The sequence below is a fragment of the Xiphias gladius genome, chromosome 12, assembly GCF_016859285.1.
Source record: "Xiphias gladius isolate SHS-SW01 ecotype Sanya breed wild chromosome 12, ASM1685928v1, whole genome shotgun sequence".
NCBI lineage: Eukaryota > Metazoa > Chordata > Actinopteri > Istiophoriformes > Xiphiidae > Xiphias > Xiphias gladius.
In genome coordinates this window covers 14,111,732-14,125,896 of record NC_053411.1, presented here as the reverse complement: position 1 = coordinate 14,125,896, position 14,165 = coordinate 14,111,732, and the positions used below count along the sequence as shown (strand labels likewise).

General features: G+C 44.6%; 1 protein-coding gene across 2 annotated transcripts; it reads left to right on the top strand.

Moving 5' to 3' along the window:
- Positions 1 to 1,640: 1,640 nt before the first annotated feature.
- On the top strand, positions 1,641 to 13,729 carry vangl2 (VANGL planar cell polarity protein 2). 2 transcript variants are annotated; one of them, XM_040140892.1, is made up of 8 exons: positions 1,641 to 1,789; positions 5,389 to 5,642; positions 6,980 to 7,103; positions 7,198 to 7,805; positions 8,895 to 9,031; positions 9,477 to 9,612; positions 10,701 to 10,947; positions 11,541 to 13,729. In XM_040140892.1, the coding sequence occupies exons 2-8, from the start codon at positions 5,572 to 5,574 to the stop codon at positions 11,796 to 11,798; spliced, it is 1,581 nt and encodes a 526-aa protein (XP_039996826.1). In that variant the 5' UTR covers positions 1,641 to 1,789; positions 5,389 to 5,571; the 3' UTR covers positions 11,799 to 13,729. The 2 variants fall into 2 exon arrangements, with proteins under 2 accessions (XP_039996826.1, XP_039996825.1); XM_040140891.1 differs by lacking the exon at positions 1,641 to 1,789 and adding an exon at positions 2,771 to 3,100.
- The last annotated feature ends 436 nt before the right edge of the window (positions 13,730 to 14,165 follow it).

Sequence of the window (14,165 nt, the reverse complement as noted above, 5' to 3'; positions counted from 1 at the left end):
CAAAGTTGCACAAAGAAAAACTTCCCTGCACGGTGCAAACTACTGTATGCATACACACATCTTTAACTATCATCTCATTGTCTTTGTTACATGTTTTTTTTTTTTTAAAATCTTGTTCACTCATGTAATATAGAGAAATCAGACCCACTTGTTTTATATATGTTCTTTTTTTTCCTGTAAAGCCTTAGTCCTCGTATTTGATTTTATTTTTGTAGATATGATTTTAAAAAAAAAAAAAGGATGTATAAATTATTTTCTTTGCCCTTGTGTTTTAAAATTGGTGAGATTGTTAGCTGCACAGAAGGAAAAAAGGAGCTCATGTTTCAGATTCATGTGTTTTGTGAGATTAAAAAAGAAACTGGATAAAGAAAAAAAAATGGTGTGGATTGCATGTCTTGGCTGTCACTAGTCGTGTTTTAAGTGAAACGTTGCGGTTTGCTGTTTGGGTGTGCTACTTTTCTCTCAAGTCATAGGGTCTAAATTTCACACTTGTAGCCAAAATATGTACCATCATAAATTTTTTTTGACAAGAATTAAGAGGGTTTGTTTTTCTGTTTTGTTTTGTTTTGTTTTTTTCGACTTCTACCAAATCTCTTTTCTCTCTCTTCTCCATCTTCACCGTTTACGAGTGGGTAAAGGTAATGTAGTAATGAGCAACGGAAAGGGAAAATTAGGGTTTAATTTAGTTTAATGCCCCATGAGGCCCAAATGTGTCAAGCTGCCCTCGCTACACTGGCGGAAATGAGACACGCTTGGCCTGAAAGCAGAAGCGGGAAGTAAAAGTCAATAATTGTAAACCGGCCCTTTTTGGATTAGATACAGGAACCTGATACTCGGTGTTCATTTTTTTTTTATTTTTCTCACTGCTCACATTTACAAATACTAAACAAACGAAATGCATTAGGTGTCCGATTAAGGCATGTGCAGATGCATAACATCCGTTTGTCTAAACCTTGCTTGAAGTGGAAAAACATTGCTGCTTATGCGGTAAAGTTATACATATGGTAACACAATTGTATTTATGTAAAATAGATTCAATTCCATAGATAACTGTTGTTAATTAAGCTAGAAAGCCTGTTTATACATTTAAGTACATTACTTGTCATCTTTTTATCTCATTATTTTATTATATTATTATTTTATTATTATAATATAATATAATAGTAAAGCACTAAGGAACCTTAACATTGAACTAAATTTCATGATTTGTAGAGAAAAGTGAAGAAAATTAAGATCTTTCTGCTCCTCAATCTGCTTAACCAGTTAATTAACTTCATGTTCAGGGGCAGGTCTTTAGCTGATAAAAGCCCTCAAAGCAAAATTATTTTAAAAATCCTAACCGGAAGCACCGAATGTTCTCCATCTAACTTGACCTCCCAGCCTGTGCTGGATGTCCGCGCAGGCAAATCCCCCCCCCCCCAAAAAAAAAAAAAACTCAGCGGGACTTCGCTGCCACACAGCAGATGCGGGGCCGGGATGAGGTGCGGGTCGCTGCCTTTTGTGCGGCTCCGGTGCTTCGATTTGAGCTGCGATTCCCAGCCGGAGAAAGAGAAAGAAACCAGCCGCGTCCACGACGACGACGAGGCTCCAGTTACGCCTCCGCTGTAGATGAGCGTCGAAGAGTGCGGACGGATGAGAGTCGGGGGAAAGTGAATTTCGAGCATTCGGAGGCACTTTGGTCGGAGACGCTGGGCTCGGAGTTATTGCTGCCGCCGCCGCCGCCGCCGCCGCCGCCACCGCCGGGCTCTTTGTGCTGCCGGTTGCAGCTTTTTCCTCTTCGGGTAGAAAGGTAAGACATCCCCCGCGGGCGCGATCTCGCTGCAAGTCTACGAGCATTTGTGTCCTAACGCCGGGCTGGCAGTGGCTCCGATGAATTTGCGATTACCGGCTGAACATTTGCTTCCACTTTTCCTCCCGAGTGCGTCTTTGTTCCTTCCTTCGCTCCACAGCCGGCCGTGCGTCGGGACCGATGAGCTGGCAGATTAACAGCGCCGATCTCAGATCTCGCCGAAGCGATGAATCTCGCTCCCGGGGCGAACGCGTACGCCGCTTCTCCCACCGTTACAGCCGGAGCTCGCTCGCTCGCTCGCCCGTTCGTTTCTCTCCTCCGCGTTGCGCTTTTACGCGCGGTGCGCCAAAATGGAACGGTTTGCAGACAGGGAGCGTTTGGGGGATTCAAAAAAAATTTTTTTTTAATTTTTTTTATTTTTTCACTGCGATCACACGCGTGTGAGTTCGCCGTGTAGTGACCGGTCTGTTGCTCACAGCGGCAGCACTTCATCCTGGGTGTGTTCCGCTTTGTCTCCAACAGCGACTCGCCGTCTCCACACTGTGAAATCAGAGCCCCTCGTCACTTTGGCCCCTGATCGCCGTGACCGTCAACTCATGCCGACTGTGTGTTTGTGGTACACAAAGGCCTAGAAGCCCGGCCGCGGGGTTGCTCAGGGGAGTCGGGAGAGAGGCGGCGGCCACGCCTCGATGGCCCACTGCCACCCTGAGGCCTGGAGGCCCCCGGGAGCCACTCGGGCGGGCTCGTTAGCCCGCGGGACCCACCTGAGGCTGCCAGGCGGGAGACACCCATTTAAACAAGCGAGAAGTAAAGAAGAAAACCGTTCACTTACTGTGACTGGATCGTTATCTGACAGCATCAGCAGAGATCCACACCAGCGTTGGGAAAAAAATAAAAGTTTAGTTAAGACGAGCTTCTTCAGGACAATTTATTTGTTCTAAAAAGGGAGAGAGGGGGGGGGGGGGCATTTTTACAGTGTGCTCGCAGTTTTTGTCCCGGCCATCCTGTTTCCACACTGCACGTGGAAGTCCCGCGTCCCAGCTGATGCCGAACTCTGACCCCGGCCTGAACCAATCAGCCGCGGATCGATTGCGGTTGGGCATTGCGACTTAACGTTCATCCATAGTTTGCAGACAAACGCAATCACCCATCGTCCTTGTGAGAGTGTCCTGCGTGTCTGTGCAGAAAGGAAAGACCTGTTTATTTTTTTTGTTTTGTTTGCTGCTCTTAGAAGCCAGCATGAGTCAGTGGCTTCTCACCTGGAGCAGCAATAGAAAAAAAAAGAACACACCAGATATCACTTCGGTTTCTGTAAGTACTTTCCCAACCCCCCCCCCCAAAAAAAAGAAAAAAACACTGAGTCACAGGTGCTGCAAATTTTCTGGTCAGCACTGAAGGACGAAGCTCCATCCCCACCTTCGTCCTCTGTGTTATGTGATCTGGACCAGGATTTGACTGACTGAGAGTGGGTTTCCCCGGGGGGGGGGGTTTAGCATGTTCACTCTGCCCAAGCTGCAGCAGAGACCTGAGGATCATCTTTCACGCCCTGGGTGAATATGAGGTCTGTAGGTCAGAGTGATTTCCGGTTTTAACCAGAGAGAGAGTGCTTCGCCTCACATGAAGCAAATGTGACACTGGCCCAGTAAATTCTCCTCTTTTTTAGAACGAATGAGTGGTTTTTTCCCCGTGTACGGAGTCCATGAAGAGTATCCACCCCCCTTGGAAGTTTTTAGATGTTTTATTCTCTTTTTGCGTCCACCCGCACATTCTCAGTCGGAGTGAGACGTGGACCCCGACCGGGCCACTCTGGGACGCTCGCATTGTTGTTCAGCCATTCTTGCGTGGCTTTGGCTTTATGCTCGGGCTCATTTTCTCCCTGCAAAAACAAATCGTCTCCCAGGTGACATCCTCCAGGATTTCCCCGTGTTTAGCCTGGTTAATTCTTCTCCTCCAACCCTCACAAGAGTGGGGGTGACGTGTTCAGGATGATGTGCGGTGTTTGACTTGCACCAAATCCCAGTTTTGGTTTCACTAGACCACAAGAGGTCCTCTCTTAGCTGACTTCAGATTCTCCCGTGTGTCTTCAGGCGAACACTAGCCGTGATGAAGAGCAGCTTTCTCTTCTTCACTGTCCTATAATTCTACAACTGGTGAACCAACCAGGTAACTGTTGTTATTTGCACAGTCTCTCTGGTCTTTTATCACCCACATCAAAAAAGCAGCCGTACATCAGTCTTACAATCTCCCACGACCACGTCTGTATGTCACATGACACTACATGGGATCTTTAAACCAGGGCCGAGAACCTCTGTGAGAAGGATTGTAGGCCGCTGGGACCGGCATGCCTTTTTCAGGGCATGCACACGCACGGCCTTGTACGCCCACTAGTGCGTCTGCCCAAAAAATGTCCCAGCTGGGTGAGTCCGTGTGTGAATCACATGAAAACCATCAGTGAAATCTGAAGTGTCTAATGCAGAAGAGGGGCACAGGAGGCCGTGGTACAAATAGAGAGCACGAGGAGGTTTCTTATTAGATTAGGGGCCTGCTTGTTCTACAGCCAATTCGGAAAGTACCCTACTGGGGGGGGGGCGGCTATGTGCTCTGTCCGGATGACAACTCAAACTTCAAATGTTGAACAAAAACAGATTATAAGCCTGAGGACAAAGGCAGAAATATCCTTAAACATCCTGTAAAAGAAGTACCGTAGCCTGGTAAAGGAGTTGCGCCTCTTACAGTCTTCTGAGGTGTTTAGTTGAGGGATAAGGGGAAGCGAGGGGGGTGCCGAGTTGATGTTCTGGTTGCCATGGAAACGACCCCCCCCCCTGTCTTTTCTCACCCATAGCCTCCCATTCATCCCCATTGTAGTAGCTAAGCCTTGTTGCCCTTGGAGACCACAGGGGACAATTGGGGAATGTGGCGTCTGGACGAGTATGTATCACAGACGAAGCCAAAAACAAAACACTGGTAAAACGGAGGCAGTGTAGCTCAAATTAAAGCTCGTATAAACAAAACAAAATGGAGTTTCTCTAGGTGGCCCCGAGCATGTTCCCCAGAGGTGCACAAAGCAGCACAGTTTCAGCTTTGCTTGAGTCATTCTCACACGAAAGTGGAGCATTTTAGAGCTGATGTTCTGCCTCCACTCCTGCGTGTCCCCCACACTGGAGACTTGGGACCGAGAATAGAAAGTGCCGTAATTGACCTTTTACTGCCTGAGAACTCACTCGGGGCCGGATCACTTGAATTTGCTCATAAAAACTCCCCCAAAGCAGAAGACTGGGCCCGGCTATGTCCTGCGCCACTGGAAGCGCAGACACAGACGCTTTCGCACACCTCACAGTGCCAGTATTTTAACAATGCGGTCTCTCTCCTCTTGTTGCTGTTACTTGGTAGGTTTCCCTCTGAGACGCTTTCACTCCTGGCTCATATGAAAAAATATCTTTTGCCTCTCTCTCTGCCTTCATTTCTCTTCCCGTCTCCCTTCCGTTCACTCTCGTCTCTCCACTTTCTCGCTCCCACACTGTCTTTGCCTCTTCCCAAACTCATCATTTCTGACATTCATCTCTCACTTCCTTCCCCCCCATCCTCCCCTCTTTCCCCAGGCCTCCAAGATAGATTCCCTCAGGAGTAAAGTGGACTTGCTGCGCCTCCCCCTGGCCCTCTCCTCCAAGTCCATCAGCAACCGCAAGAGCCAGCTGGGCGTGGTCTGGGAGAAGGGCGGCGGCGGCGGCGGCGGCTCAGGGGCAGGAGGGGCTCAGAAACCCCGCCCACCGCCAGCCTCCGACATGGACAACGATTCCATATACTCAGGCTACTCCTTCAAGTCGTCCCACTCACGAAGCTCCCGCAAACACAGGTAGAGGACCACAGCTTGCACTGCACTTGCAAGTAGAGCGGCAGCTTCCTATAAAAAAAGATTGTTTTCATCAGCTAGTCGTTTAGTCTCCAGAATGTCAGAAAATATGTTTTTTAAAATGCCCTTTATGATTTCCCGGAGCTGACATCTTCATGTGTCGTGTTTTGTCCGACCAACCGTCCATGAACCAGAGATTCTCCATTCACTATCAAAGAGGTCTAAGGAAAGATGGAGCCAGTGAATTTTGGCGCCTGTGGAAAAAAAAATTAAAAAATACTCACGCAGTTAATCTTACTTTTCAGTCGATCGATTAATCGACTAATTGTATCAGCTCTACTTGTGAGTGTGCATTAATATATTTCCGGTTAGCTGCACTTTATACAGTCGATATTTTTTGCAGTATTATATACACTCTTGCATGAGAGATAAGAAAATAAATATCCAGGGGTGAATTAACTAGATGCAAATGTTTTATGAGGATGAAAATGCACTCGCCACATTTGTTAGACCTCAAGGACACACACAAGGCGTTTTGGTGAGTAAACTGAATGCAAATGTAACTTTTTTGTTTACAAGAAAACTCCACAACTGTCAACTAGTCTCATGATCGACTAATTGATTCTGTTATTTTTATAACAGAATCAATTATTTTTTAAGTTATTCTAACTTAAAATGCCCCAAATCCTCTGCTTCTGATTTCTCAAATGTGAGGTTTTGCCAATTTCCTTCGTTCTATATGCAGCAAACTGAAGAGCGACAAACTGACAGAGCAACACATTTCAAGATGTCACCTTGGGGGTCTGAAAAAATTATTAGGGTCATATTTCACAATTTCCTGGCGATTTATTGATTAACTGGGAAATTAATCTGCAGATTCATCAAGAAAGAAAGTAATTGTTAGTTGCAGCCCTAAGCAGGTGCCACATGTGCTAAAAGACACCATGTGTGGAGTGTGAAGTTTGCAACTGTTGCACCTCCCAGTGGTGGCATCAAAGAAGGGCAGAAAATAATTATTAAGGATCATATTATCACATATTAAGTGACACTAAATTGCTGTAAATCCCCCAAAACAATCAAAAAAAATTGTGTCAATTGATAAAATAACATTAAATTTTGTCTTCTGGTTTTTTTCTATGTATTGTAAACAGTCCCTTTTCATGGTTTGTTTTATTTTGCCAGATTAGAGTTCTACCACAATAGCTATTAAATAATTATATCAGTGGCTTCAGGATTATATTGAACAGGCCGGGTCAGGAAGTATGAAATAATTATTGTCGATCCATGAATAAAAAAAATCCCAAACTTGTACTCTTTTCCTTTTTCTAATGTCTCTCCAGAGAGAGGAGGGACAAGCATCGCTCAAAGTGTCGCGACAGCAGCATCCGTGGAGACAAGTCGGTGACCATCCAGGCTCCCGGAGAACCGCTGCTTGATGCTGAGTCCACCAGAGGAGACGACAGGGTCAGAGTTTAATTTTTAATCTTTCCTCTTAAAATGTGTTCAGTGCGGAGCTGCTATCACCCACGCTCATCTCTTTGCCCTCCCCTCTCTTCAGGATGACAACTGGGGTGAGACCACCACGGTGGTCACCGGCACCTCCGTGGACAGCATCTCCAACGAGGACCTGACACGGATCTCTAAGGACCTAGAGGAGTCCTCGCCGCTAGAGTGTCGCCGTTACTTCGGCCTAGCGTTGGGCGCCATTCTGGGGCTCTTCGCTCTGGTCACTCCTCTGGCCTTCTTGGCCCTCCCACAGCTCCTCTGGCGGGACACACTGGACCCTTGCGGCACCCCGTGTGAGGGCCTTTACATTTCTCTGGCCTTTAAGCTCCTGATCCTCCTCATCTCCACCTGGGCGCTGTTCCTCCGCCCGCCCAGAGCCACTCTGCCACGCTTCTTCATATTCCGCTGTCTGCTGCTGGTGCTGGTCTTCCTCTTCGTGGCGTCCTATTGGCTCTTCTATGGGGTGCGGGTGCTGGAGCCCAGAGAGACGGACTTCAGGGGAATTGTGGGATATGCAGCGTCTCTGGTGGATGCACTGCTGTTCATTCAGTACCTGGCCCTGGTGCTGCTGGAGGTCAGACACCTACAGCCTGCTTTCTCTCTGAAGGTTGTGAGGACCACAGATGGAGCCAGCCACTTCTACAGTGTGGGACATCTCAGGTTAGTGTGTGTGGAAGATCAGGAATATTGTCTTTTTTTCATTTTCATTTCTGCTTGAGAAATCCACCGTTTCCTCCACTACGGTGGCTGCTGTATGTTGATGGTCCCTCTTGCTCGTGTGTTTGTTAGCAAGATATACCATAAAGAGCTTATCAAATTTCAGTGAAACTTGGCAGAGAGTTTGGCCATTGATCAAGGAAGAGCTAATTATTTTTTTGCGCACTTAACTTTCTGGATTCTTTGGGTCAAGCTGAACTTATCCATCTAAGCCACGCCCATTTCTACCTATTAAGATTTCGGCTATTTTGAAAAACACTTTCTCCATCACCCCTCTTACATTTTGGCACGTAACATTTGTTTTAGAAAATATTCCACATTGTTTCACTATAAATGGCCGATCCTACGCCCTGTCTCTTTACCTCAGTGCACAGCTAAGCGCAAACTCCGGCAGCCTCGGTCACTGATACACCCAAAACCTACACAGACACATTTTGAAGGTGGTCGAAAGTGGTGCACAGAGAAAATGTAATGGCGACACGTGGTTTACCGATCACGTGGATGGTGTTGCTTCTTTTTTTTTTGATCTCCAGCACCTGAAACTGAAACTATGAGTGGGTTGCTAGAAAGTGTTGCTGTCTTTTGGTTTACAACCAAAAGAAGTCCAACATAGCTACCACAGCTATTGACTAGACTGTGCAGCTGCGACCATGTTTAGGTGACAGGGGAACAGCATATAGCTATAGACAGCATTTAATTCCTTGCATGCTACTGTGTGGCTTTCAGGTCTGATTTTACATAAGACTGGAGATGGTTGTTTGTGCCTTTTTTATAATTACATGCCTGGCCTTCGACATCTCTGTGTCTCATTCACTTGGAGTTGAGCTTTACCTCCCCATAGCATAGCAGACATTTCCTCTCATGCATGCAGCCCACGTGGTGTTTCATTTTCAGTTTCTGATGGTTTACCACTTCCCTTTTGTGCATGTTGGAGTGGCCATGAAGCTGTGAGCTTTTCAAGGGTGTTGGAAACACCGCTGTGTTTTAAGTTTAAAGGAGGAACTTTTTATCTTCCTCCTCTATCTCATGCAGTATTCAGCGGGCAGCAGTGTGGATTCTGGACCAGTATTACAGTGACTTCCCGGTGTATAACCCGGCCCTGCTTAACCTTCCAAAGTCCATCCTCACCAAGAAGATGTCTGCCTTCAAGGTCTACAATCTCGGGGAAGGTGAAATGATTATGTTTGCTCTATTTCATCTCTCACATTTTCCATTCAGTCCCGTCTGCATCAGAACAATTCCTACAGTATATTTATGTTTAAAATAAACAGAATGTGGCTGGGTTAACTCACTTGCTAACAGTAACAATGATATAGAGATACAGGTGAGTCTGTGATGTGCTATAAATTGAAGGCGGCCGTCTCGAAATGCATCACTGATTTAACCATTTCAATGTAACTGAAATAAATTGGCTAAAAAGAAGCATAAATAAATATATTCACCACATTCATACAGAGGTAAAGTAGCAAATTAGTAGATTGGTATTTAAATTCTGCAAATCACACATGGAATAAAAACAGCTAGTCTTAGTGGACATGCTCAGGACAGTCCAGGTTGCTCGGCCTGACAATCAGATGGGCCGGTCATCATCAATTTCACTGTTTCTGTCCACAGAGAACAGCACCAATAACTCCACGGGGCAGTCCAGAGCCATGATCGCAGCCACCGCTCGGAGAAGAGACAACTCCCACAACGAGTACTACTACGAGGAGGCAGAGGTGGAGCGGAGGGTCCGCAAGCGCAAGGCCAGGTGAAGACATGCCCACACAGATACGGACTGAGTTTGACGGATATGATGGAGTGTAAAGTATCCCCATGAGTCAACTGTGTGAAGGATAGAAGTTTAAAAAAAATGATTAAATCATAATAATATAGTTTTCATCTTTCCAGTAAGCCACGTTAAAGTAATTTCAGGTAACAGAATTCTTTAAAGCTGCAGTAATTTGACTTTCAAGTGTAATGTTGCCCTGTTAATGAAGTACGGACCTCTGAATATAGAGAGTATTTCGACTTTTTTATGCATTTGGTCTTGCCTGCCTTTCAGGCCACAAGAGCGCAAGGCCCAGTAACAGGATATGCGGGTATCAAGTGGAAGTAAAGCCATACGCTCGATTGTCCTCACAAAATATTAAGCTGAGATGTGAAAGATGTGAAATCAAGAGGTGTTTTATAACATCCCGTCGGACTTTAGAGTGTGAGCACATGGCTATATCCTGAGGGCATGACCCACCTGGTATGAATCAAACTCTCAGAAGAATCGTGTTCATTTTTGTGCAGCGCTGAAACATAACATTGACATATTGCCACGTTAAAGCTGATATTTTGAACCTGCCGGCAAACCGTTGCCTATTTAACATCCTGCAGGCATGGACCAACATTCGCATTCATTTGGAGTCTTGTTTCTGGTCCAACATTCATTCCCCTGAGGGACATATCTGGCTCTTTAGCAGAGTCCACCATGAAAGGCGCTTAATTTGTGTGTCTGCTGTTTGGTGCTGGGCAGGTAGTATTCAGTGGGTTCATCAGAGCTACTTCAGTGAAACCAGCAGCTGCACCTGCTCGCTGCTGCCGGAAATGATACTGAGAGTGAACCAGAACAGTAAAGATGAAGATCGTTAAACAGAACACAAGGGAGTGAAAGAAGCAAAAAAAAAAAAAAGCTCCGTAGAGGTGAACTGCAGCGTCGGGTGATAACTCTCTGTGGGTTCGTTACTACAAGCAACCTTCTTCACATGATGTGTGGTCACCTGACCCGCTGTTGATGTTAAAATATTGATCAAGAGCAGCTCTAAACCTAAGTGAGTGTCTCGCCCTCCCACTGTCATTTCTCCTCACCAGACTGGTGGTGGCAGTAGAAGAGGCCTTCACCCACATCAAGCGTCACCAGGAAGAGGAGGCGACCGTATCCTCGCCTAAACACCCACGGGAGGTGATGGACCCCAGGGAGGCGGCTCAGGCCATCTTCGCCCCCATGGCACGGGCCATGCAGAAGTACCTCCGTGCCACCAGGCAGCAGTCCTACCACAGCATGGAGAGCATCATCAACCACCTGCAATTCTGCATCACGCACAACATGACCCCCAAGGTAAGGAGGATAGTCTCATGGCATGTATTTTATTAATACATCTTTTTTATTTTCTTTTTGAAATTTTCATGAATTTTAATGTTTGTTCTTTATTTTATGCCTTATTTTAACTGTTTTATTTTTTCAATATTTATTGTTTGAAGGATATTTTGAGCTGAACTCCTCACTGTGAGGAACCACTATACTATAAAATGTGGTGAATGGCGTTCTTTCCTAGCAGAAATTATAACGTTTCAAACTTGGGATGCATAAAATCCAGGTGAAAATTTGCTTAACCCACAGAGAAAAAGTTTTTCTGGGTTAAAATCATAGAAACTAACAACATACCGTATCTTAGGAGCTGCAAATGAATCAGTTCTGCTCCTGGTAACCAAACAACCCACTCACTCCATATTGTAATATTAAAACCCCACCCTTTCATAATTCAGTAATTATATGGTTTAGTGTGATATAATGACACCAACCTCTGAAACATTAAAATTACAGCTAGATTTTCATCTTTAAGTCTCGTCTCTCAACCCCATTAAACTTTTTCAGACAGTGTGTTAGTGCCATTATTACAAACTCATTTTGTGTGTTTCTGTCTTTTAAAGGCTTTCCTCGAGCGCTACCTCAGCCCAGGTCCCACCCTCCAGTACCTGGACAGTGGTACGGGGCGCCGGTGGACACTGGTGAGCGAGGAGCCGGTGACAGCCTCTTTGCGCCAGGGCCAGGTCTTCACCCTGAAACGCCTGGACTTCTCCCTGGTCGTCACCGTCGCGCCCCTTCCCCACGTGTGCCTGGGCGAGGAGTTCGTCGACCCCAAAAGCCACAAGTTTGTCATGAAGCTCCAGTCAGAAACGTCTGTATAGGGGGAGGGAAATGAATAATGGCTACTGTCTGTGCACACAAGAGGTGTAGCTTTTCATGAATTTTGTTTGTCGATTAGCCCAATTATGCAAATTGGAAACGTCTAAGTTATCATAAACCTACAGAAAAAAAAGAGGCAAGGCAACAGAAATACCCCATCTCTTGTCTTGTTCCTCTTTTTTCTTCTAGCGAACTACAATTTCACCCTTGCCGCAAAGAGCTTACATTTAACCGATAATGCACTGGAGACTGCTCCAACTTCCCATTATACTAAGGAAGGCTGTTCTTTAGTTGTATTTCACAAGAGATTTAATAAAATACATTATTTTGATAACAATTATTTGGCTAAAAAAGGAATGACCTGTTGAGTCTATAAATTGGACTTTAACCACACTTTTAATTCATGCAACCCTCATTCAAGAGATATACCCATGTGAGATATCAACTGGCGGTGGTAAAATATGAGAGTATTCGGGAAGTGTACGGGAACACCGTACAGCCGACCTTTTTCTGGCGCAGTTAGACTTGAGAGGCCTGGCTTGGACTCGCACTACGTCAGAGCTGATCTTGCGTCTCATTTCGCTTCTTAGTTGAACTTCTCGTTTGCCACCAAATGGTCCTGTACAGGCTACGGACTGGCATCGAAAAAGGTTCCCCGAGCCTTTTTCTCCCCTCACTTTGGACATTGACAGGATTCTCTGACCAACTCCAAGGGAGATGCAACCGCTTCTGAATTGCTTCCTCTATTTCTGATTCCACTGAACAGTTTACTGAGAAGTGGACATAAATTATTTTCCAGTGGAAATATGATGTAAGAAACACTGGACGGGCTCATGCACTGAGCATTTCATTGTATTATTCCTCTTTAGTTTTTATTGAATCACTTTTTATTTCTGGAGTTCCACCTACATAAATGTTTTTTTTTTTTTTTTTTAATGGTTAATACTCATGCACTGGCAACAAATATAAGCACAATTTGGGCACAATAAAGCACCAGTCTATGTTCACTAACACTGGTAGGGGACGCTTTCACCTCTGCAAATAGGTTATAGTCTTGATTAGCTCAGGCACAATATAGCCAAGTAACATCAGTGTGCTTCTTTTTGGCAGCTTGATGTTAATTTTACTGTCTGATATTTTGCAAAGCCTGTGTGTGCGTGAATGCGTCTCTGTGTGCGCGTGTGTGTGTCTGTATGGTTGAATATGGCTGGATCCCCGGCTGCACAAAGTGGGCGACCGGCCCAGGGGCTGAGACCCCCAGAGGCCGCAAAATCCACAGGATTTTTTTATTTGATTAATGGCAAATTGGTTCACTAATTTATCATTGCATTAGTATAACACTGTCAGACTCAATTTTAAAAAATTATCAAAATTCATACACAAAACCCACAGATACTCAGTTTATCATGCAGCATAGGAAACCAGCATATATTCACATTTATGAAGCCAGAGCCAATGGTGTGTGTGTGTGTGTGTGTGTGTTTGGTGTTTTTGCTTGAAAAATACCTAACAATTCATCAGTTATCAAAATAGTTGCAAATTGATTTTCTGTCGAGGAACTAACTGATTACTAGACTGATCGTTCCACTTCTGTCTGAAAGCTGCTGTATGTATTTTGGGGGTCAACAGGGGCCCCCCCCAGCAGGTTAATCCGGACAAGGGTTGATACTTGTGCATATTTGTGCGTCTTTTGTGACTCAAAAATGTCCTTTTTACACTACAAATAAAGATTGCCGTGCCAATCACAAGCAGTTTACATGTACATTTCGATGCAGTTTTCTAAGCTTGTATTTTTTCCTGTTTATAATTGATTTGTTTACTCTCACTTTATTGTACTGAAACTAAGCTCTTAACACTTGTCTCAAGATTGTTATTTGCTGCTTAAGACTCTGTAAAACGTTTTTTATAAATGATCACATCCAGTTAATCACAAGTTTGTGTTGAGGTTTTGTTCTTCCCTTTTTCTTTTTTTAAGTTAAGACAAAATGAAACTTAAGTGGGTGTATGTTAAAAAAAAATTCCATTGTTTCATGAATATGTATTATACAACACCCTGTATATACAAAAATTGGAATCCCCCAAATAAAAGAAACAATAAATAAATAATACAAAGTATGGATACCACAGAATTAAAAGAAACTATTCAGTCTGTTCAATCGTGCTTGCAAGGAGTTAAACTGATCTATGGGGAATATAGGCATTTTCTTTTTTTATTCTTTGTAAGGGCCAATGAATGTGCTGACCAATTTCATTTAGAATAAAAGTGAGGGGAAAAAATCAAGACAAAAACATGTATTTGTTAAAATGTGAGTTAAGTATTTATCACACAACATATTTCATGCTTTTTCAGCGTGTCTAGCGCAAATTTA